This window comes from Tasmannia lanceolata, unplaced genomic scaffold, assembly GCF_043159265.1.
Source record: "Tasmannia lanceolata isolate RefF3 unplaced genomic scaffold, GAP_Taslan_0.1 ptg000015l, whole genome shotgun sequence".
Lineage (NCBI taxonomy): Eukaryota > Viridiplantae > Streptophyta > Magnoliopsida > Canellales > Winteraceae > Tasmannia > Tasmannia lanceolata.
In genome coordinates this window covers 46139935-46164950 of record NW_027518692.1, presented here as the reverse complement: position 1 = coordinate 46164950, position 25016 = coordinate 46139935, and the positions used below count along the sequence as shown (strand labels likewise).

General features: G+C 38.3%; 2 protein-coding genes across 2 annotated transcripts; both read right to left on the bottom strand.

Moving 5' to 3' along the window:
* Positions 1-10258, bottom strand: LOC143891553 (ubiquitin-conjugating enzyme E2-17 kDa-like). The gene is made up of 5 exons (XM_077396046.1): positions 10106-10258; positions 9901-9994; positions 2373-2500; positions 881-985; positions 1-349 (listed from the first exon to the last, which is right to left on the bottom strand). Exons 2-5 carry the CDS (start codon positions 9968-9970, stop codon positions 206-208), a joined length of 447 nt encoding a protein of 148 aa, XP_077252161.1. The 5' UTR covers positions 9971-9994; positions 10106-10258; the 3' UTR covers positions 1-205.
* Positions 10259-11266: 1008 nt separating this feature from the next.
* Positions 11267-20740, bottom strand: LOC143891552 (putative inactive receptor kinase At5g58300). Its single transcript, XM_077396045.1, has 2 exons — positions 18713-20740; positions 11267-12158 (listed from the first exon to the last, which is right to left on the bottom strand). Exons 1-2 carry the CDS (start codon positions 19953-19955, stop codon positions 11476-11478), a joined length of 1926 nt encoding a protein of 641 aa, XP_077252160.1. The 5' UTR covers positions 19956-20740; the 3' UTR covers positions 11267-11475.
* Between the last annotated feature and the right edge of the window lie 4276 nt (positions 20741-25016).

Sequence of the window (25016 nt, the reverse complement as noted above, 5' to 3'; positions counted from 1 at the left end):
TTCGACCAAGTCCAAAGATCAGATTCTAATATAAGCAATCAAATGCAGCAATGTGTTTTGTGGACAGCATGATTTTTGGAGACCCTTTTTGTTTTGGTCTTCTTAGGCAGAGATTGAACACTTCCAATTCATACATATATAAATGAAAAGACCAAATCAGAAGGAAAATGTGCTCTCCACATACATGCAAACATGCGTAGAGTTGTTAACCCATAGCATATTTCTGGGTCCAGCTCCTCGCAGTCGTCTCGTACTTGCTCCTATCCGTCTTGTACATGTGGGCAATCTCCGGAACCAAAGGATCATCCGGATTTGGATCCGTCAACAGAGAACAGATTGAAAGCAATACCTGAAAATGCAAAAAAAAAAAAAAAAAACCCTTACCCATCCGTTTAAAAGGCAGATGTTTATAAAAATGGCTAGCTTGAAGAAATATCTAATACCATTACAGGAAACAACACACACCAAAAACATTGAGCTTAAATCTACTTGTCGCAATAGGAACAACAAAAAGGTAGGTAGGTTTGGGACAAAAGGACAACTAGAGGCGGAGTTTTGAGCTTAAATCTACTCATTGCAGGAGCAAGAATGGGAGAAGGAGATTGAGCTTTTTCTTCCTTTTTTGAAAGAGGGGGAGGAAAAAGGGTACTTTATGAATTTATCATTACTAATCTCGTTAATTGAAATAGTCAGGCCCCAAATTCATTCCATTTCCACCGGTACCTGATTTTTAACAGATTTATCAGTTTGATCCCGTTAATGGCAACAGTAAGCCCAAATTTTGCTCCATTTTAACCAATATGAATTCTTTCAATGAGTAACCCATACTTTGCTGATATAAACAAAATATCAGAAAACTGAGAAGGTATAGAAGCAGAACCTTGGAAATGGTTAAAGCGGGGCTCCATTGCTCCTTTAAGATATCAAGGCAAATGCTGCCATTGCTGTTGATGTTTGGGTGGAAAACCTTTGTCCTGAATGCAACCTGCACGAACAGTCAAACGCACTTAGAGAATCAGAATGCCAAGAAACTACAGAATTGCATCATACATTAAAGAATCAGAATAATTATGAATAACTGAATTGCCCTGCATTACGTCAAGCATAACAACAAATCTTTAAAGCCTTTTTTAATCTTCATGGATTAAGTGTTATCATGCCTAATAAAATGATTGAATTAAACCTACCAACTGTAAACCTAACAATTCAACCGGGTGAATGATGCTAAAGCTAAACTAGCATACCGGGCGGTGATTTCTACAAATCAAATGCAAAAGATTGTATATGAGCTGTGACGATAACAAGAACTGACTTATTTCAGGATATGATTTGGTTCAGGGCAAAAAAATAAAATAAAATGGAACTCACTCACCATGTTTTTTTTTTTTTTTTTCAGGCGTAACTCACTCATCAAGTTGCTCTTATCCTTGTGCACCCAAAAAAAAAAACGAAGCCCCTCAGGATCCATCCAAATCCCACTAGAAGGAGGGCCAAGAAGAAATCCCTCGTTTTTAGTGACATTAATAGTGTCATGAACATTGATGTGGACAATGACATGAATAGAAATGTGAATACTCAATATTGTCGTGTGAGTTTAGTGGGCCATCTTTTATTCTCACTTAAGTGACTCTTTCTTGATTCTTGTGAAGGATGGACCTCATCTAAGTCAAGTTGTACTGTATTGAAGTGGGCCCTATTTGTGTCAAAACTGGGCTCTAGGTTACGAACAATAGTTTTTTTTCCACACCTCTTTGGTTCATGATTTGGCTTCAATCTTGGGTCAAAATCTGGGTAAAAATATGGGTTGGAATCAATTTCCTTCATGTGATCAAAATTCGGGTGCAAATTTGTACCACATTACTAAGCAACCGCCTTGTTTTGGTATTTGTGGTACGGAGGTTCGGATTGAACCCTCAACCTCCTGGCTTCAAAGATAGCACCTTCGAACTGAGATATAGGCTGATTCCAAAATTGATTTGTGACCATCTGATCCTGCCTATCTTTTTATCACTGAACTTTTCCATTGGTCGGTACCCATCTTAGAATGAGTTGTATGAACCAACTAAAAGTTTCAAAATAAAAGAATGTGATGGGATGCACCAAAATAGGTGGGTTGCAATACCAAAACCCAAAAAGTATATCTATAAACATTTGCCATGTCCTAAATGCCTTCACAATAATCAATTTGTAAGAGAAGAATGACCCTTAAGATAAGTAAACCATGTGTTCTCTAATAAAAAAACTTCACTCATGAAGAAAACAAATAAAAACAATTCAGAAGTGCAGAAAAATTCCAACATAATCAAGTGAGGCTGATACGACCAGAAGACATCACCAAATTACACTAAAAGCAATTAGAGTTGATATGATACCTTAGGTGGTTTAAATGGATAGTCTGGAGGAAAATGAATAGTAACTAAGAAGACACCTCCTGCATAAGGACTGTCTGGGGGACCCATAATTGTTGCTTGCCAGTGAAACATGTCTTCAGCTACAGGTCCTGTAATAGTTTTAAAAAGTGCACAATTAGATAAAGAATTGAAGGAAGAAAGGATTGAGAATCACGTGGAAAATTTTAGTTCAATTTTCAAAGTAAAAAAACACAATTAAAAAAGCCTGTGAAGCTCTAGTATAACAAGTTGTTGTGAATGGATAACGAAATATACTAGAAAGAGAGAAGCTACAGATGTAGCAGAGGTTGTCCAACATGTATCGCTGTCCATCGGTCCTCGGATTTAGCAAGGAAAAAAGTTAGTTCATTGTCTTAACTCTTAACCCATTGTCTGATTAGGAAAACATGTAAAAGATACCACTATCTTTTTTTTAAGATAAACGTATAATTGATTTATGATACAACAACATCCTTACAATTATCTGCTATCTCATCAATAAAAGAAGTGAAATTCCACTGCCACAAAGTTTTCCTATTCACCCATGATTTGGCATTTGACAAGTCCCCTACAATGAATAATGGGACGTTTAAACGAAGTCTAAAAATTCTAAATCTGGTGAGATAGTATAACAAAATGGTTTTCAGTTTCCATATTCGTAAGAACTGAAAATAAAAACAGTGCCTATAATTGCAGTGAAAATAAATACAAGGTCATGAAATTGTTAGTAACTAGGAGAAAATTCCTATCAACAATTCAAACGGCAACCAGTATTCTGTCACCAAAACACAATGTCAAATGTCTGATAGGAATAGAAAGTTCATAATTCAAAAGAAAATATACGTCACAACAAACCAAACCTACTTTTCCAATTTAAATTAAGACGTAGCTTGGAAAGAAACAAATGCAGTCAAAAAATAAAATAAGCCTGCAAACTCCACTGGTAGAAGCGTATCCAAGGCCTGCTCTGAAGGATAAATCAAAGGCTTACATCTTTCTCGTCATCAGCCAACAATTACACACAACCAATTAGCTGATGATACTCAAATTCTCTTCGAGGCTCCCTCTTCTTCAAGCTCAAGCCACTTCTCTCAACCCCTCCCGCTGCTCTAACTGCGATGGAAGGACATGATTGCCAGTAATTCGATCAATTGGAGCTGAGTACTTGTTCGACTAGAGGAATAGCAGGGGGAGGAAGAACAAGTAGCGATTCCCTAGCTGGTGGAGCTTTACTTTACTAATAAGGGCTCGCTAGCCTTATATGCTTCAAGCTTATGGACACTTCAAGCTTTCTCATCCAGACTAGAGAGAATGGTAGAAATTGTCCTCCTACGAGGTGTCCTTGCTACCTTCATTCTTTGATATCATCAATTGTCCGACATAAGAGTCAATTGCTTTCCAGCAGCTGCATCGTGCTCTCCAAACACAGGGATATCAACTATGGTTTCATCTCGATCCTAAACGCACGGTGTTTTCCGCCATGGCATCCTATCTCTATCTCGGTCAGTAGGGGGGTCGCCAGGGTCTTGGGGCACACCAGTCGGAATAGTAGCAGTTGCCCAAAGGTGCCCTATGAAGGCCGGTCTACAGCGGTAAAAGTATGATTCATAGCTCAGTCAAGACTCAGGGCCGAATTGTATCTGTATCAATAAACATACATGTCTGATTCCTCAGGAAAGGCGGTCTGACAATTTTGAGAGTCAAAGACCAGCTCGTGAGATAATTGTGGGGGTTTATATACCACGAGAGCTGGAAGCGGCCCAAGCGACCCATGCGGGAACCGGAATTGAATACTTGCATTTGATGCGACTTCAATCGGAGAAAGCCTCTTGAATTTCAACATAGGGCTTTCAAAGATTGGTTGATGACTGAGCTCACGGCGGGAAGGATTATCAGAACTTAAAGGTGCCTCTTGAAGCCGCAGCTCATCATCCAGGTATGTAAGTAGTGGTGTGAAAGAACAAAAAGGCTTCCCCTAGAGGACGCTGAACCTTTTCACTAAATAAATAAGTAGACTACTAGAACCACTGTTAGTTCAGCTGGTAGAACGTAGGTATCCACAATCCTATGTTGTAGGACCCAGAAATAATACATTGGAAGAATCTTTTAGGTCTTCCATGTCAATATCCTTATCAGTCTCCTTCTTACTAAACTAAAGGTCCACAACGTCGATGTGCTTCAAACTACCATCAAACAAACTTGAAGACTAGACCTACAGGGATATATCTAGTCACCCTCCCCTTACGTAATAGGGTCACCAAAGAATCAAGACAACTGCAGTGAAATTAAATATAACAAACTTTCCAGGAAAGCAATAATAAGAAATTATCTCCATCAGCATTTACTTAAATGCCCCAATGTCCTCCTCACAGTAGTAGTAAAATGCAGCATTTGATAGGCATTTCATGGGTATTCCCAGCATATTGGCAGAATAGATATGTATGGCTGGGAGACATGTCCTTAAAGTAGTAGTAATCGAATGCTTTGGGGGATTTACAGAGGGAGGGAAAAAATAATGGAATCTTTAGAGAAGAGGTCATTCCATTTGGGATAGATCATGACAAGCACAAATTACTTCATCGTCATTGCACCATCTTCAGAAAAGAATTGTGTTACATTTGAGTGAAATAAAAATATGAGAAATGGAAATCAATGAATTAGCAGGGAATAATAAAGAAAAAAAATTGGAGAAACCTTCCGTAAGGTGCATTGAAACTTGTTGGCAATGTAGTACGGGACGGTTGGGGGTATCAGACAAACTTCTTACACCTATTTTAGCTTCAGGGACTACAATTAAGCTGAAACTAGGGCATTGTTAAAGCGACTAAGGATTTGCTCCTCTATTTCCTCCAAATTCCTTAGGGTGTGTTCGGCAACCATTAAATAACCGCATTCTCCACTTTTTTAGGCGTTAAGAATGTGAAAGCGCAAAAGTATCTCAAAAAGTCGTGTTCGGCAATCCGGCCCACTAAACCCGTTTCTAAACTTTTGCCTTCTTTTTAGGCTAAAAGCAAGGATTCTATGGAGCGACTAATAGTCGTTTCTAAGATTCTCATAAATCCATTTCTCGCCCGTTTAATTGGGCGAGAATGAGAGGAGTTGCCGAACATGCCCTTAATTGCATAAGGTTGTGTTTGGTTGCAAAGAATCCCGACAGTTGTTGGGATTTTGTTTGAATTTGGGAAACCATTCTTCGTTTGGTTGCCAATATTGCATTGAACTCCCTCGAGACTCCCTGGGATGTCTCCTGAGCTATGAAGCATGGTACGGGTACGGGGCGCGGGTACGACACGACACGGGTACGTGATTTTCCAAAAAAAACTGGGTGCAGGTATGTTCAGGTACACCGAATATAATAATATATTTTAATATTTATTATATATTTATAAAAATTTAAAAAAATAATTGGACAGCAATCAAATAATATTAACATCACCAAAATGGAAAATTCTAATATTACTCTTCATTTCAGAAGTGATTAAGTTCCATATTTCATAACATGAGGCATCAATACATCATTCATTAGAAAAAAAGGTCTGTCGCCAGTGTGTTGACCAGTGCCTGATAAGATGAATAATTTTTAAAGACCAAATTATGAGATTTTTTTTACTGGACTTTTGAGATTTAATAATGTTTGGACATGATAGATTTTATGAATTTTTAAAATTTGAAAAATACCCCACTGTTTGGAAGTTACGAAAGTTACAATTTTGACCCGACCCTTTTTCTTCGAATTTTGTACTAGAACAGGCGAGTTGACTTTTTTTCCTTTTAGATTTGGGTCTTGAAACTATTTTTAATAAATCCAAATGGGGGGTATTCCGTTATTTACATGTAAATCTTAAGTAAATAGTAAAGCCATTTACTTAAATGGTTTACATGTAAATACTATGTACAGGATAGGAGAGAGAAGCAGCAGGAAGGATTTACACCAGCTGAGAGAAACAGGATGTGTCGGGTACGCGTGGGTGCGCACCCTAAACGCACCCTACACGCACCCAACAACCACAATTGGGCTTTTTTTTATTCCTATATTTAGGCACGTACCCAGGACGTACCCAGGGCGTACCCAAACGTACCCGCACCCAAGACGTGTCGGGTACGGGAGCCCCGGGAGAGTACCCGTGCTTCCTAGCTCCTGAGTAATTATTGCATGTCTTCTGAAGTGGAATTCTTGTCCCCTCCTTATAACTTTCAAATCAAATTCCAAAAAAATGGTGTTTTTTCTCTTGATGAGATGGGGTGGTGGACAATACCTATCTGATAAATAATTCTCTCTAATACCTTCTATAAAATGCGTCCACCAACAATATTAATTATTAGAGACTCAACTATATTTTACTACTCAGTTCTTCCAATAAATCATTATTTAATTATTTAAAAAATAAATAAAACAAAAGCTACGATGAATTGGTCCCCGACCCAAGGCATGCTAAACGGCATCACAGATAAGGAAAACATAGTTAAAAAGAAAGAAAGATGATTTGCATCCACTTGACAAGTCAAACTGACATAACAATAAAAAAACAGAATTAAAAAAATCTGAGCTAAAGCCGCAAAACAAACATCATTCATTCATAAGAAGTAGGGGTGGACATGGTTTGGTTTGGTTCGGTTTTGGGGTATACCTAGAACCGAACCATATGTAATTGGTTTCGGGAATTTAGAACCAAAACCGAACCATTTATCTCTGGAACCGAACCGAACCATAACCGAACTTGATCGGTTCGGTTCGGTTCCGTTCTGAGTTCACCCAGGTGCAATGTATATCCACAAGAACCCTAATCTCTACAAAGTATATCCACAAGAACCCTAATTGATGCAAAAAAAAGGAACACGAACCCTAATCTCTGCATTACAAGAAGAAATCCCCTAATATCCGCATCACAAGCATAAATCCCCAATTCCAACCAACAAAAAAACATAATAAACCCTAACCGAAGCATAAAAAACAAGATACACCCCCCTTCGAAACCCCAAACACATCCCCCTTCTTCAACTGTATTGGCAAAAAACTCCATCATTAAATCCCCAAATACATCCCCCTTCTTCAACTGTATTGCAAAAAAAATGAAAATAGAGAGAGAGGAAGATGATGGAGAGAAGTTTCATACCTGGTTTTATCCAAGCTTCATTGAAGATGACGAGAGTGGCAAGAGGAGGAGCTTTCGCCTTGCGAGGTTGGAGTCTTGGAGAGAGTCGGAGACGGTAGAGTGGAAAACAGAAAACTAGGGTTTTGTTTTTTACGATTGGGATTTTATTTGTTTTTAACTTTTTAAGACTAAAAGGCAAAGCAAATCGTTAAAGGAGGTGAATTAAAAGGCAAAGCAAAACGTTAAAGGGGAGGGGGGGTGGAGTTTCTCACGGAAAATCGGAAACCGTTCAGGGGTGGGATGATTTTATCAGTTGAGGATCGGTTCTTGGTTCCGGGATCCCAAACCCAGAACCGAACCGAATTTCTACGGGTTCCAGGATCTCAAACCGCAACCGAACCATTTAAATGTGGAACCGAACCGAACCAAAGTGGCCGGTTCGGTTCGGTTCCTCGGGTTGAACCGGAACCATGTCCACTCCTAATAAGAAGGATGATCTATCCTCTTAATGAGTCAAACTGACACGACAATTAAAAACAGAACTATAAAATCTGAGCTAAATCCGCAGAATAGACATCATTCATTCATACACAACAACAAAATTTCAATGCAAATAAAATCCGCTCCAAAAGCCCTTAAGAAAAATTGAGAAACCAAATATAAGAGTTCTAGCAAAAGAAATCTAGCTTAAACAACATAGGTTTTTTGAAGTCCGTTCAAGAACTATGCTTTTTCCTTTCTTTGCCAGAACAAAGGAATGATTCCTAAACCCCAAGGAATACATCACTTGCAGGTCTCTCCATCAGAAATGTCATGTAAGCACTCCAAACAAAAGGATACACAACCAAAAGCAAAAGATGGCAAACCCTCCTCTCAAAAGGCCTAAGCTCTTTATACCCATCATAGATACCGTTTCACAACCACCATATATCCACAATCTAGTCACATTTTCATTCTTTTAAATCCCATTATCTTATCAACCTATATAGCAGATTTGGAATACGATCGTCCACCATATGAACTCGGAATAGATATGGCCGAAATTTAGAAATTTACAAATTATTAACAAAGATACTGACTTGAAACCGAAATTAAATCAATCTACAACGTCCCCCAGCAATGTTAATTATTAGAGACTCGACTGTATGTTACTACTTTGTTCTTCCAATAAATCATTATTTTAATTATTTAAAAAAAATATAAAACATAAGCTACGATGAATTGGTCCCCAAGGCATGCTAACGACATCACAGATAAGGAAAACACAGTTAAAAAAAGAAAGACGATTTGCATCCACTTGACAAGTCAAACTGACACGACAATAAAAAACAGAAGGAAAAATTGCCAGTGTGGGGCATCAAAATACGAGAATTGCCGACGGGGAATACATTTTTGAAAAATTGTTAGAGAGGGACGAAATAGGGGTCATCAAGTCTCTAAAAGGGGGTTCTCAACCCTCTAAATGGGGTTATCAAACTCTCAAAAGTGGGTTATCAACCCTCTTTAACAATTTTTCAAAAGCGTCTCCCGTTGGCAATTCTCCTATTTTGATGTCCCCCATTGGCAATTTTTTCAAAACATAATTAAAAAATCTGAGCTAAAGCCGCAAAACAAACATCAATCATTCATAAGAAGGATGATCTGCATCCTCTTGATGAGTCAAACTGACACGACAATAAAAGAACAGAATTATAAAGTCTGAGCTAAAGCTGCAAAACAGACATCATTCATTCATACACAACAACATAATTTCTATGCAAATAAAATCTGCTCCTAATGCCCTTAAACAACATAAGTTTTCTGAAGTTCATGCAAGAAACATGCCTTTTCCTTTCTTTCCCGGAACAAAGGAATGATTCCTAAACCCCAAGGAAGACATCCCTTGCAGGACTCTCCATCAGAAATGTCATGTAGGCACTCCAAACAAAAGGATACGCAACCAAAAGCAGATAAAGCCAAACTCTTTATACCAATCATAGATACCGTTTCACAACCACCATATATCCACAATTTAGGGATATTTACATTCCTTTAAATCCCTCTATCGTACCAAACTTATATGGGAGACTTGGAATACGATCATCAGCCCCATATGAACTCGAAATAACTATGGCAGAAATTTGCAAATTATTAACAAAAACTCTGGATTGACACCATAATTAAATCAATCAACAACCAAGAAAAAATGACACATAGATCCAAATTACATGAATAACAGAATTACAAAAAAATACGCAACATATTTAAGAAAGAAATTAGAGATCCGTGACAGAAATATCCAAATTACATGAATAATAACAGAATTACACAGATCGAGGCTCGTAAGAGACCTAGAATCAAGAAACCCTAAAAATCGACGGTAAAGAAAAGAAATACAATAGGAAGTCAAATCATTTGCGAGTACGGATGAAAGATACCTGCGCTGCAAGACGTGGGAGGATCTTTCTGCAGATCCTTGAGCTCTTTCAAGATCCGCTTGGAAGCCATGGCCAAACCCTAGTTCCCGAAACCCTAGATCGTAAGGATAAGAAGAAAAAAAAAAGGTCGGAGAGGAATAAATAGGAGACGAAAATGGAAAATGGAAAATGAAAAAAAAAAAGAGAGAGAAGAGAAGAGAATTACCTTAGAAAATTGATTCGATTCTCTTTCTCTGTTTGGGGGTTCGGCGATAAACGGAGAAAAATGGAGAATCAAGAAATGGGTTTTTATACAGAAAGGAATCGTATTCAGATGGCTGATGATTGACGACAACAGAAGGAGAGGGGTATGCGCACGTCGCGTCCGGCGTATTATAGCTAGAGTTGGGAATCGTAATATCCGTGTCTATTTTGGAAGGGAGTTTAGTAGAGTTGGAGAGTGGTTGCTAAGGTGCGCCTTGATATGTTCGCCCATGTTTTTTTTAACTTGGAACAACCCCCTCTAGTATAAAAGAGAAGTCATAAATACACTATAGGGGCTGTTCTAGGTAAAAGACAGGGGAAAATATATCACTTCCCCACGGAGAAATTATAAACGGTGAAGGAAAACTGGTTTGGTGGGTCGGGGGAGCTCCCAAAAATATAGCTTGGTTTAGTCTCTTTGGTGATGTTTGGTGGATGCAGGGAAAAAACATGAGATAAATTTTCCATGGTAATTCTTTTTCCAAGATTGAAAATTTTCCGTCTTTTAAGCCCCATTGGATTGTAAAAGAGTTTCCATGGTAATTCTTTTTCCAAGATTGAAAATTTTCCTTCTTTAAGCCCCTATTGAATTGTAAGAAATTTTCTTAGGAAGATTGGTCGAAAGTAAGCTTGATGGAAAGCCAACTCATAGAGTATGTAGTAAGGGGGCTGGAAGAAGCTACTTGTTTGGTTCTCAAGCTAAGCGAATCTCACTTTTGGTATCGTTTGGATGAACACCCAAACTACAATTTGAATAAGAATTGGGCCTTCCTAGATTGAAATTGCATCAAAGTTGCAATTTCTATGTATATTCAGAGCACAGCCTTACTGAAGATGGAAAAGCATGGCCACCATATATTTCCTTCCCTTCTATTACCAAACAACAGAAATGGATGGAAACTTGTACAAGTGTTTCCTTTCCACCCGTTTCTTGCAAATGAAACAGCCACTACGATTGCAAGAATTTTGTAGAATATTTCTAAAAAATCCTAGTTGTTTTACACACGCAAATAGATGAGTTGAACCAACCCTATTTAATTTCTGCTTAGAGAGGCCCTCAATTTATGATAATATCCCTTTAAATTAATAATAATCATATTATTTCCTTCTAAATCACGGAAAGGAAAAAAAATTTCTAAGAAAATATTTTCCATCAAAAATGTTTTTCTTGCAATCCAAACATGGCCTAAAAGAAAAGAACTTACGTACCGTGTCGGTTGATAAGGATACCCCAACATAAAGACGTTCCTCTGCATTTGGCACCCTCATCTACCGGCACTCAAACATCCAAACAAGAATCATAAAAATGAAAATAAAAACTACACACAGCATTCAAACCACACCAGAGGAACTGGGTTTCTTTTTCAGGGAAGAATCATTCCCCTGAGCAGGAGGTGTTTGTCCACTCGATTCATCAGTTTTTGCTTCATAAGAAGGCCTATTTTCAGTCTCAATCCTCCTCACATCCTCAATCATCTTCACCACCTCTTCCATCTTAGGCCTTTGCTCTGGCATTCTTGCAACACATGCCATTGCTATCTGTAACATTTCCACCAATTCCTCCTCAATGTTGGGAGACTTCATCAGTTCAATATCAAACACTTCGGCCGTCCACTCCTCACGGACCACGGACTGGACCCACCTGACCAAATGCACAACCTCATTGCCACCTATAGAATGTATGGGAGATTTTCCGGTGAGAAGCTCGAGTAGTAAGACCCCAACACTGTACACATCGGACGGCTGTGATGCTTTCCGTGCGTCGATCAACTCTGGGGCCCGGAATCCGACTGCCCGAGATGGGGGCATTGGTGTGTTCAATAAGGTGCTTAGGCCGAGATCGGAGACACAACCATAGTTTTGGGGGTTGAGGAAGATGTTTGAAGATTTGATGTTTCCATGGACAAGCTTTCCTGCATTCTCTGCGTGGATTCGTAAGATGCCTCTCGCCGTTCCAAGAGCGATCCTCAACCTGGTGTCCCAATTGAGGGGAGTTCTCTGTTCACCTCTTTTCCCTGCAATGCTAGTAATGTTAAGCAATGGATCCAGGTTTGGATGAATCATTGTAGCATCGCATCATAACTAGATGTTAAGTTTACATCCGAATCAAGAAGAATGTGGATTCAATATCAGAGAGTTTCCAAAACAATCAAGAAGAACAATGGATTGTATGATTGATCTAAACCATGCTGAATACAAAGAATTCTACACATGAGGGTGACACTCGCTGCCCAAGACACCGGCATTCAATGTCAAAGAGTTTCCAAAACAATCAAAAGAGAAATCTAACTTTGAATTTTGTTAAAGGATTCAGGTTGGTGGAGGATGGAGTCTTGGACAGGCTAATAGTGGAAGGTGACTCTCTCAATGCCATGACTCATAAGATGGTTGATGGGTAGTCATCCACCCACATGGAGGTTTACGCACCTTATTGAAGAAATAAAGGACCGTTCGGAGGGCCATGATATAGTTTATAGTCATGTAAAAAGATCAACCAATAGTGAAGTTGACCGGTTGGCTAGAGCGGGTGTCCTTGGAGATAGTCTGGCCCTATTTGATTTTATGCCTCCTTGATCCATTGTTCTTTATCTTTATTCGCTTTTGATTGTATTTTTCTTTTCCCTGACCTCCTCGCTCAGTTTCTTTTAATAAAATAAATGACTGTTCAAATTTTTTTTTGCTAAAGGACAGACCACCTACTCTCTCTCTCTCTCTCTCTCTCTCTCTCTCTCTCTCTCTCTCTCTCCTCATTTTAAAAAGAAAACACCCTTACTCTCAGAGTAATGCAGCTCATTCTTTGTTTTCTTGAATGATTGCAGTTCATTCTTTGTTTTTTTTTCTTGTGTGTGTGTGGCCGGGGGGGGGGGGGGGTTGGGTTCACAACAGAATCTTCATTAATGAAATAAGAAGGGAAAAACAAAGTCAGAGCGAGACACCAAAATGGCAATACAAAACAGAAGCAGAGATATGCAATCTAACTAGTAACAGTAAGACCTACTAGGATCTACGAGACACAGGCATCTGGCCTCTAATTACAAGATATCCGCTGGATACTCCTTCATTTGCTGGTCTATCAGCCTCCACATTTCCTTCCCTCCTAATGTGAAAAAAATGGAGCGGCGTCCTTCAAGTCTATCTAGCACTTCTTCGAATTTATGCAACTCTCTCTTTCTCTCTCTGACTCTTAAATCATATCTTGAATCTAGAAGTACTAGGACCTATGAGACTCAGGCATATGGCCTCCAATTACAAGATGTCCGCTGGATACTCCTTCATTTGCTGGTCTATCAGCCTCCACATTTCCTTCCCTCCTAATGTGAAAAAATGGAGCGGCGTCCTTCAAGTCTCCCTCCTTCCCTCCCTCCTCTTAAATCATATCTTGAATCTAGAAGTAATTTTGTTGAATGTTTTGGAGTCCACTTCCTTCAAGATTCTACAGAATCAGACAAATAGAAAGTGCCCGCAACCTGAGACCTTTCATCTCTGTCAATAAACATAATCCCCCTACCTATCCAAATGATCCATACGAGAAGTCAATGGATTCAATCCCAAGGTTTTAAATTTCGGTTTCGATCGCCACTGAAGCAGAATCATTTCGGTTTTGGTTGAAAATTTTGGTGGAAATAATGTAAATTCAGTGAAACATATGCAAAGGGTAGATTTTAAGATGAAAATTCAGGAAATGCTAGGGCAAGCACAAATAGGGCGGCCCAGTGCACGAGGCTCCCGCCATTGCGGGGTCTGGGGAGGGCTAGATGTACGCAGCCTTACCCTTGCTTTGCAGAGAGGCTGTTTCCGTGACTCGAACCCGTGACCACCAGGTCATAATGGAGCAACCTTACTGTCGTGCATAGGGCAAGCACAAATACTCACTTATAGATCATCGCATAAGCAAGATAGTTAGCCATGGCCAATAATAGTTTAACAATATTGATTTGTCAACATTAAGTAGATTTAGTCATATCTTATTCTCAAAAGTTTTTTATGCATTTAGTTTATTGCTACACAGAAACAACATGGGGATTCTATAAACTGCTTAAAGCAAAAATATGATGGGATCACAGTTATACCAAATGTATTTCATGGTAAAAAAAAAGGCCAAGATCGATTGAAAAAAGGGAACCCAGTGGACCATATGGTTGATCCATCAAAAGTGGGTCCTATCCTTGTCAAATTGGGCTGAAACTCTGCAGTCTTGGCTATTACTATTTTAGAGGATTTTAGTGAATTTTAATTGAGGGTAAGAGTAAATTTAGGTAGGTTTTAAGTGGGGTCTATCAAAAATAATATTACTCCTATTTTTAGGTTTATGTTTCTCCAGTTTGGGGTTGTGCTTGTTATTCTGATCCATGTGGGAGTCTCTGGGTCTAAGGGCCTTTTTAGTATTTTCCATGGTTGAGATTAAGAGATGATTGATGACAAAGTTTTTGAATGGGGTTTTATAGTGACTTAAAGTCTTATATATAGCTGTTTCAAGAGGATTTCTTAGCATTTATTGATGGAATTGAATTACTGTACTTTAAGAGTGGATTATCCTTCTTCATGAGAGGATTCTCTGTGATTTAGGGTGGATTTTCAATGTTCCACACTGATGTTACTCTCTACGTCTCTCATGTGCTTCTATTTGATGCAACTACCTCCTCTAGTTTCTTGTTATCTAGCATCTCAACCATAGTTTGTGTACTCAATCTGAATGAATAATATTTGTGTGGTATTAGAGTGAGTTAAACCTTAAGAATTCATTTAAGGAGTTGTGACACGATGCTGCCGAGGAGAGCTACTGACACCAATTTGGACAAGATCTAACGATCAGAGCAAGTGATCATAGAGATGAACCAAAAGTTAGATCACCTAACTCAAATCATATTGAATAGAGGTGGTTTGCGGAGCAATGAAATGATGCTGAAAAGATGATGTCAAGAGATCTGACATCAGTCTCTTCCATTGTCGTAGGGATCCGTCCCAAGATTGCATTCGAGATGGTTCAAGATCGAGATTGTTATCATTATAAAGTTCAAGCTTGAGATCATAAACGAGATGGAATTCATGACCGTATCACGATGGATTTTGGAATCGGGGTGATGCTCAAAATGGAGGTTAGGATGGAGACCAACATTGAGATCAATATTGAATTATTATTATTATTATAGAGGAAATAGGAGATCAATCTTATGATGAGGATGGATCAATGATAGATGCTACATTGGATTCAAACGATATGAATTCAAGGGTGAATTCTCTCCAACTATGAAAGTGATAAGGATCATGGGTGCCATTATACACAATATCTCATGGACAAGATAAGGCAAAAGATCAAGCGAGAAAAGAGACCCGTCGGCAGCATAGATGATAACATAAAAAATTTGGCAACTATCCACACAGGTTTAGGCTGAAGCTTAAGAATCATGGTTTATAATTACGTTAGAAGAAGTTCAGTGAATGTATTTGAATTTAAGAGTCATGCAAGTTTTTTTTCAAGTGTGATCCATTGTTTAACTAATCCTGTGGTTCGTCACTGTTTAAAGACTCCCCAAGTCAATCCTTCACTCGCTCAAGTTGATTAGGTTTTACCTTGGAGAGTGATGTATGAAAAATCAAGGGAGATGCTCTGATACCAATTTGATGTATGGCATCTTATAAAGGGAATCGTAGAAATTAAGGAAGGTATAGATGCAAGTAGGAGTGGGATTTTGTATCAAGAATCAGAAAACAAATAACCATGGATCAATGAAAGATTAGAGAGAGAAAAGTGGATTAGAACCTCTTTCTTGATCCAAAGTTTTTGTTTTTTAACTAAAAATTTACTTTCAAGATAGATTAGGGTTGATCTAATTACACGCCACAATAAATAGAATCAAAACTGGTTCACACCGGCATGTACTCAGACATTCAGCAGGAAGGAAACTAAAGATTAGAAATCTGTGACAACAGATTTCCTAAAAATAAAAGATTATTAACAACTACTTCAATCAAATACACAGAAAAAAGAAAAAGAAAAAAAAAGACAGTAGATATGAAGGAAATAATAGGGTTTGAAATTTGAGAAAAAACAAAGTTGACAAAAATAAAAAGAAGACAACATGTCTTATTTGTCAGGAGCTCGAAAAATTAGATAGAGAAATAAAGAAAGAGAAAAAGAGGTTAGAGAAAATGAAGAGTGATGATTTGAAGATGCAAAAGATGACAGTTGTAGGAATTCAAGAGAAAATAGGTTGAATAAAAATTCTAAAAGAGAAGAAATACCCAATATCTAGGGTTAGAGAATGAGAAAGAAAACATGGGGAAAGAGAAGAAAGAATCTGTACCTTGTGGAAGAACTCTAAGCAAGAACAATTAGAAAGAGAGATGAAGGGAAAAAAGTACCCAAGGAATTCAACTTATGGTTCTAGGAATCCACCTAGAAAATATGCCATCAATCCACATAGCAAAGTAGGGTTGAAAGCTTCTATTCTTTATTTCTTAAATGTGTAATGTTTACAAGCCAAAACTCCTTTTAAATAAAGAAAAACTAAAAGAATCCTAAAAAAAAGGGCAGCCCAGTGCACGAGGCTCCCGCCATTGCGGGGTCTGGGGAGGGCTAGATGTACGCAGCCTTACCCCTGCGTTGAAAAACGAAAAGAATCCTACTAGAACTTTAATCCTATTAGAACTTGGAGTTGTGAAACTCGAGTCTTCTACTAAAATACAACTACTTAAATAATAAATTCTTGCAACCTATACCCCTTATGTAAAATACGTAATGCATGTGTGAGATCTATTTAAAACACCCTTAAACTTAAGTGACTTGGGAGATTTAAATGGAAAAAGGGCTCTTCTACCCCAATAGACTTACAGTTACTTAAAACTCTCAATTAAAATCCTATAACTAAACGAAAAAGACATCGTAACACTCGTGATGGATCCCTCTAGCCTGTAATAACTTCCTCCCGACTCTGACAAAAGATGGTCCTCCATCACTTGAGTTCGAGTTTGGCCCTACCGAGTTAATCAAAAAATCCTTTGACTCGCCCAAGTTAATGAAAAATTAACTGTGTCAATCACGGACTCACCCGAGCCAATTTGATTTTACCTTGGCTGAGTTCTAGGTCGAGTCCAAGTTTCTAAACAATGGTGTGGTCTATCAAGAAAAACATGAACAGTAGATTTAGGCTTTGTTTTCAATTTGGAGTTGGGCCCATCATTCTAATTCTTATTAGGAGTGGATTCTCCTCCTTTTCTCAGTGGGCTTTCCATGCTTTGGGGTGGATTATTCATGTTTCATGCTGATTTTCCCTTAACTTTTCTTTTATGATTCTCTTTGATGCAATTACATCCGATTTTAATCTTATTTTATTGGTAAGCATAGTTTGTGTACTCAATGCGATAGTGATGCAACAGAATATCACAATATGGTTCATTTGGGACTATCTTATTTCCTAAATTCTACACTCTTCTTATATTTTTATTAATTTTCTACTTTAATAATCATAAAATCTACATATTGATCTAACAATTCAAGTCAGTCTAGCGCCCTGTCCTATTCAATTCTCACAACGCTGGTTTAAGAAAATGGAAAAAAAATTTCATTGACAGATCAAATTACATATGACAGATAAGTTGACAATACCAACATGTTCTGGAGTTCTAGTAATATGATCAAATTGAGGAAATTTCCCAGACTCCCAGCTATGGTAAATTAGGTGCATATCATAATCTTCGCACTAGGGAAAAGCAAAATGAAGTGGTGAAGCGCTAAGGCATTCAAACTATAAACAAGGACACAGTGACATGCAGATCATTCTAATAATTCAGTAAAGGAAGACGGTGAAACTTGAAAACTTATTATCACTTTAAGCCAATTTCAAAATATAAACAAAACAAAAAAGAGCAATGCACACAGACGTAAGTCCACGAATTCCAACTGGTGGGAGCATGAGCACAATCCCCACACGTGCTTTCGCCCACAGCAAGGATTGGTGTAGGTCCCACTTATTGCATGAATATCAGTAATAGGATTTGATTTCAGGTGGGACTTTGAAAGCTCCAATTGACTGTTGGACTATCCACTTTGAGGAAGTTCACAACAACGAGATGGTTATACACAAATGCCTGTCACTTTTCATTCAACAAGAACAACTCATAGATATCTAAGATCTCATAACAAAAATAACAATGAAAACAACGAAGCAAATGCAAGTTCCTGAAGATGATGAATCAAAAATAGTAACACCTGATGACAATAGCAGTGAATACCATATGAAATTAAAGGATTAAAACCCAAGGCATCTTTTCCAAGTTCTTGAAATTGAGAATTGCAGACTAGAACACTGTATTAGAGTATAATCCTAATTTTCACAATTGAAGAGACAGTCATAGTATCAGCTAACAGAAATGGGAAACGAAGAGATCACAACAAAACTAACAGGCAATGCAACATTAGTTGCCAACACACCTAATATCTTTTTCCTCCACCTCTCAATTATTTGGATGAATACCATCCAACAAGACCATCAAATCACTAAATTTCCACTTTAAAAAAAAAAGAGCTACAAAAACAGCTTAGAAGAAAAAATTGTAAGGAGTATCATACCGTGTAACATGGAAGAGACACTCCCCTGGCTGAAGTAATCATAGACCATGATCTTCTCTTCCTTGGAATAGTAATACGCTCTCATCTGAACCACATTCTCGTGCCGAATTCTTCCCACTATTTCCATTTGCTGCTCGAACTCCCTCTTCCCCACAGCCACCTCTTTCAACCTCTTCACCACCACTGTCGTTGCATCCTCCAAAACTGCCTTATACGCAGTCCCAAATGTCCCCTTCCCAAGCACCTCAGCAGAAGCAATCAACAAATCCTCCAAATCAAACGCAAATCGACAGCCCTCAAAGAAAACAAGCCGATTACTCTCATCTTGGCTCCCCGCCACCACTTTCTCAGGCGATCTATCGCTATTACGGAACTTACCCGAAACCCCATCTTCATCTCTACTTTTCGAGCAACAAACGAGCAACAGAACAGCGAGGATAACAAAAACTATAGCGCAACCTCCAACGATAATCCCCAATATTGCTGAGTGCGAAAGGGCGAAAGCCTTTCGAGTCTTTCTCGAGCTCGGTAATGGCGAAGGAACAGGAGGGCTAATGGGCGATAGTGGCAGCCGTGAACCTAAATTGGAGAGATTGGCATTACCAGCGAAAGATGAATTCAAAAACCTCTGAAGAGACTTCGGCACGCTTCCAATGAAATTGTTATTGCCTAGATTCAGTTGTTGTAAAGTAGGGAGTTGGAGATTAGGGATTTCACCTGAAAGAGAGTTGTGTGAGAGGTTCAAAGACCTAATTTGAGTTAAATTTGAGATGGACAAAGGAATGCTGCCATTGAAAGCATTGAAGGAGAGATCAAGGACGGTGAGATTCGTCCAGGCGGAGAAATCCGGCAACAGACTAGAGAAATTATTGAACTGGAGATAGAGAAGTGTTAGGTTTTTCAGTTGGAACAAGTCCGGAGGGAAAGGACCAGTTAGGGCATTGGATTGGAGACTCAGGATCTGGAGATCGGATAGACGGCTGAGGGTATTGAGCGGGATCTGACCGTTTAAACCGATTCCTGCCAAACGGACGGCTATGATTCGAGTATTATTAGGGTTACAGGTTACTCCAGTCCAGTTTTGGCAGACAGGTGAGTCCTGATTCCAGTTTAGATATCGTTCGTTTGGGAAATTGTCGATAAAATCGAGCAAAGCTTGTTGATCTTCGATCAGATCTGAGATCGACGGTGTGAAAAGCAATCCGAGCAAGAAAATTGCAGGGAAGAAGACAGAAAAATCCATTTTCCTTGAATCCGAGTTAAAGATCGAATCGTTTCTCTGAGATCTAGCTTTTTTTTTCTCACTGAGTATCTATCTAGTAGAAGAGACTGTAAAAGTCATCATTTTCTAGTCCGTGCTCGTTAAATAACGAGCCGTTGCTCAAATTTCCAATTAAATACAGAGCCGTTTCAGTAATGAAGAGTGATTTCTTGCTTTGAAATGCGTCATTTATCGAGAGTTTTTCTTTTCTCTCTATTTTTTCCTGTTTTTTTCTACTCCTGTTGCTTTCTGATTCCGAAATCGAGTTATTTCGTAAGAACTCCACTCTATCACTGTAAATCTCAACTGATTTTGTAGATCTGGTCAATAAAGTTCTTTTTTCTTCTATTTTCGTCAAAGATCGGGCTCCGGTACAGGAAAAAAAGCAGGAATTGCAAATCCGGCGTTTTTTTTTTCGATTTCTGAGTGTTTAAGAGTAATGCATTTCCTTTTATTTCGAACGTAACGGATTCGATGATTTCTCTCACCGGTTTTTGCTTGTTAGTATACGATTCAGGAAAAAATAATCATCGGATAAGCATTCACAAGAAAATTAATTCTCTACAGAAGGAAAGTTCGCACTTGCGTGTGAGAAATGAGTGAAAACCGGGAAAAAAAAAACCTGGAAGCGGAATCCCTGCATTTTCTCCATGTATAAGCTTGAGAAAACAGAAGCGTGGGACCAGAAAACCAAGAAATGGCCATTAAAAAGCTTTTTATCCAACTACCACAAAACCTCCCTCTCTCTCTCTCTCTCTCTCTCTCTCTCTCTCTCTATATCTGAGATAGAGCCATAGAGGACTGTAACAGCCAGTAAAAATGGGAAGCGGGAATCCAAAAGGGCCGAAAATCTCTCCAAATTATATATCCCTCTCGGGTAAAAAGTGATAACTAGGCAAGAAAAATCAGGAGAAAAGGTTTCTTTATTTCCACCTCGGGTAAAAAGTGATAACTAGGCAACAAAAATCAAAAGAAAAGGTTTCTTTATTTCCACCTCTTCTTTTTTGTCTTTTTCTAATACCAAAGTCATATTTTCTGGTGAAGTCAAACAAAAAGGTTGGAGATAAAGTTATATTGGACAATCTTAGCAATTTTTGAAGGGGCGATGATATTTCCACCCCCCTACAGTGTGCATTCGCCCCACTGTTAAAGTGATTTGACGTAAAAAGCATCACTGTTCACGTTAAGAGGGGGGCGTATGCACATTGCAAATATCCCTTTCTTTTCCATTTCAGTTCCACACCCTCATGCTATTAGAACATCTATTAAATATGGGGTTTGCTAGCAACCTCCACAGAAGGCATTTCGCGGATGGGCTGTTGCATGGGACAGCAGCCACCTCAGATAAATTAAATGAATAAGACAAAATCTGCTTAAAAGTGAGCCTCTGTGGTTGCTTTCACATGCAACAGACCATCCGCGAAATGCCTTATGTGGCGGTCGCTAGCAAATCCTATTAAATATTTAGGATCCTACAATAATTCAATCTTTGTACTATTAGAGTGGGCCCACTAATCAATCAATTCTGATGATAATTGGAGTGTCCTCTCTACAAGCTGCTTTTGTTTTTTTAACAAAAAATCTTTATATTAAGAATGCTAATAACCATATTTTAGCCTATTGAAATAAAAAGATTTTATATGGCTTAGAGTATAATATTTTTTAAAGAGTACATGGGGCTCACTTCATAGTTATATAGTTGAATTATGGGGCACAGTCTATTTGCATGGTGACCCAAGAAAACTTTCATTTTCTCATGGTCAAAGTTTCAGGAACTTCCTATTCCAATTTAGGCAGAATTAGGATTGTATCACAATCATATCTCCGCATGGGCTCACACAGGTGTCTAATCACTTTCACCATTCTTTATGAATTTTCAATAACTCATTGTTCACCTGCAGCATTGAATATTTCTTACAGCTTTCTGCATCTAATGTGGACAAAATATAAAGTGGATTTGCTAGGGACCATCGCATAAGGCATTTTGCGGGACAGCTATTGCATGAGAGAGCAACCACATAGGCTCAGATTTTGTCTTATTCAATCGAGGTGGCGCATATCTTCTTAAAGTAGATGGTGATATCTTTTTAACGGAAAACACACTCCTAACCATGGTTTTAAATTTCGACCGAAATTCGAAATTAAATTCCGGATTTCGGTGGAGACCGACACCCAAACCACTAAAAACCGAAATAGTCATTTATTTCGGGCAAAATTTCGGAAATTTGACCCATAAAATCTGTTAATTTAACATTTAACCGAAATTTCGGTAATTTTAGCCGAAATTTAATACTGAATAAAATAATAATTTCGATTTTTGTACCAGATTTTGGCCGAAATTTTGAAATTTCAGGGTCCGAAACCGGCACTGAAACCGAAAATTTAAACCTTGCTCCTAACTACACAATCATAGTAAGGGTTCTTTCCTAATGATCGACCTCGGGGGGCATCCAGAAGCTCTCCAGATGGCCTTGGTTTCAATAGGATTAGACGATCCTAGCCCTTCGATTGTGTCAAGAGAAAGCCAATTGAAAATTTAGTAGACATTGATCTCTCGTATGAGACGACAAGTGGACAACCAAACACAAATGAGGAATGCCATCATAGAAACTAGGGAGTGCTGGTATCAATTCTTGAATATCCTTACCCTTCTTTTTATCATATTTTTACTCAAGTCAACTTCTTCGTAGGGTGGTTTTGCACAATGTTTAAAAACTAATAATCCCCAATACACAGCTAATGTGATTGATTTATTCGTTGACTCGGAACATATATTAAACAAAAGGCAATAGAATATTAGCTTTTGCGATTCAATGCGAGACCATAATACCGCCCCCATGTGAGATACACATTTGCATTGACCAAATGTATTATTTTAATGTTAACTTCCCTAAACGTGGCACGTGAATCGTTTATGCATGTCTTCCATGGATTAGGTGATAATTAAAATATGGGGTTTATGCAGAAGAAGTCTTCTAATTTTCTTTATTTGCAAAAACAGTCTTCTAGTTTGACAATTTACAGATAGAGCCATCCCATTAGGGTAAATTTTGCAAATACAGTCTTGTACGTCATCCTCTTGTGAATTAAATACCCATGGTATTGGTAGATTTCTTTAAACTCATAAAAGACCACAATATCCTCACATTGCCTTGTAAAAAGACTAAAATATGTGTGCCTCTCAGTGACATGTCTTGATGGGGGTGGGTCAGACGATATTAACTCAAACCCATGCATCGGGTGGGGTCACTACGCTTTTACCTCATGTTATGATGTGGCATAATTCATTCAAATGTGATGACTTTATTTGTAAAGATATTAGCACAACCATCCTTATAATATCTCACAAATGTACTTGTCTTTTCCTTTTTATTTGACTTGTAAGAGCTTTTTGTGAGCTGTAATAAAACTTGACGGCTCTTTAATTAAATAATAAAAGATAAGATGGGTCAATGCAGCTATCAAATTAATTAAACATGGTTGTGCTGATATCATTTTCCTTTGTAAATTGGCAGACTGAATAAGACAAAATCTGTTGAAAAGTGAGCCGATGTAGCTGCTCTCTCATACAACAGCTGGCCCACGAAATGCCTTCAACGATGGTTTCGGCCAGACTGTTGCATGAGAGATCAGCCACATATATGTGGCTCACTTAAACGGATTTTGTCTTAATTCACTTAATTTATCTAAGGTGTTTGCTCTCTCATGCAATAGTTTGGCCCGTGACTGTAGTCCCCAAAAATGAAGAGGGGGTTGGTTTTTGAAAGTTCGTTAGGAGCAGGCATAAAACAGTTGGTGGTCTGAGATAGAGTTATTAAATGACCCATAAACGTTTAATTTAGGCCCTATATTTGGATTGGAGGAATTTTCTAGAAAAGTTTGGAAAAGAAAAATATTCCTAAAATTTCCCATTTATTTTACATATGAATAGATATAACTTGAACCAACCTTATTCAATTTTTAAAATAGCAAGGGACAATTGATTTACAATAATATCCCTCTAAGTTAACCACAATCATATTATTTCCCTCTAACTCAGGGAAAGAAAAAAAAATCCACCATAACTGTTTTTTCTTGCAATCCAAACAGGGCCTTAGGAATTTTGCAAATGTGCTAGCAATTTATCAAGGGTGATTTGGTCATTTAACGTTGGTTTTCCAGTAGAGCTTTCCTTCTAGTGTTTTGGTTGGAGCTCTTTGCTCGGCATGGACTCTCTACCTGCGCCTCCTCTTTTGTCATTGTTTAGGGAAAATATTATCAAGACACGCTTGTGTTAGGGCCGTATCAAGTGGCAAGGAATGCTTCGTTAGGGTGGGACATGGCATACCCACGACGAAATAGTAGGTCCCACCTCGCACCAAAAAGAACCAAAAAGTAGGAAAGAAATTTATAGTTTTGTGTAGCTCTCTTTGACACATTACTAATCTAATATTAACTATCTAATAAAATAAGCATTCTCATGATGTTAAAAGAAAATATGAGAGGCTACATGAACGTGGGCCTTCTATTTTCGTAGTCTATATATGCTATGTAGTGCTCAATCCAACGGTGTTCATGTGCTTATGCACCACCACCTACGACGTCCCCAAATCGTCCAAATTGTGCAACACTGACATCAATAATTTGTACCTTTTTGTTGTTGAATATGAATCGCCATTGGATACATGTAGCTTTGCGAATGTTAAAGTATAAAAGATAAATAACGCCTTTCTCCAGAGAAGTTGGTAAGTTAACATGGCATCAGAGCCAAAGGTCTCGAGTTCAAACCTTCTGGATAGTAAAAATTCACATGCGATGGTCGGCCTAAAGTGGGACCACATGTGCCACGTGTTTGCCAAGTGGGCCACACATGCGGAGGAGTGTTAAAGTATAAAAGATAAATAACGCCTTAAGCTTTTGGATAAGTTGGTAAGTTAACAGCGCATACATGTTCAACAAGACACATTTTATAACTCCAAACTAAGTGGTTGATGTAGGTTTTGGGCTTTTTTACATCCAAAGCAAGGCCTATTAAGTAGATATTTCAGATTTACGATTCCGGGT

Excerpts from the sequence above, each read along its gene's own strand:
- LOC143891552 (XM_077396045.1), bottom strand. The coding sequence starts at position 19,955 with ATGGATTTTTCTGTCTTCTTCCCTGCAATTTTCTTGCTCGGATTGCTT. Across the intron at positions 12,159-18,712 it reads TGTCTCTTCCATGTTACACG|GGAAAAGAGGTGAACAGAGA; the intron begins GTATGATACTCC and ends CTAGCATTGCAG.
- LOC143891553 (XM_077396046.1), bottom strand. The coding sequence starts at position 9,970 with ATGGCTTCCAAGCGGATCTTGAAAGAGCTCAAGGATCTGCAGAAAGAT. Across the intron at positions 2,501-9,900 it reads TCCCACGTCTTGCAGCGCAG|GACCTGTAGCTGAAGACATG; the intron begins GTATCTTTCATC and ends AAACTATTACAG. Across the intron at positions 986-2,372 it reads ATCCATTTAAACCACCTAAG|GTTGCATTCAGGACAAAGGT; the intron begins GTATCATATCAA and ends CTGTTCGTGCAG.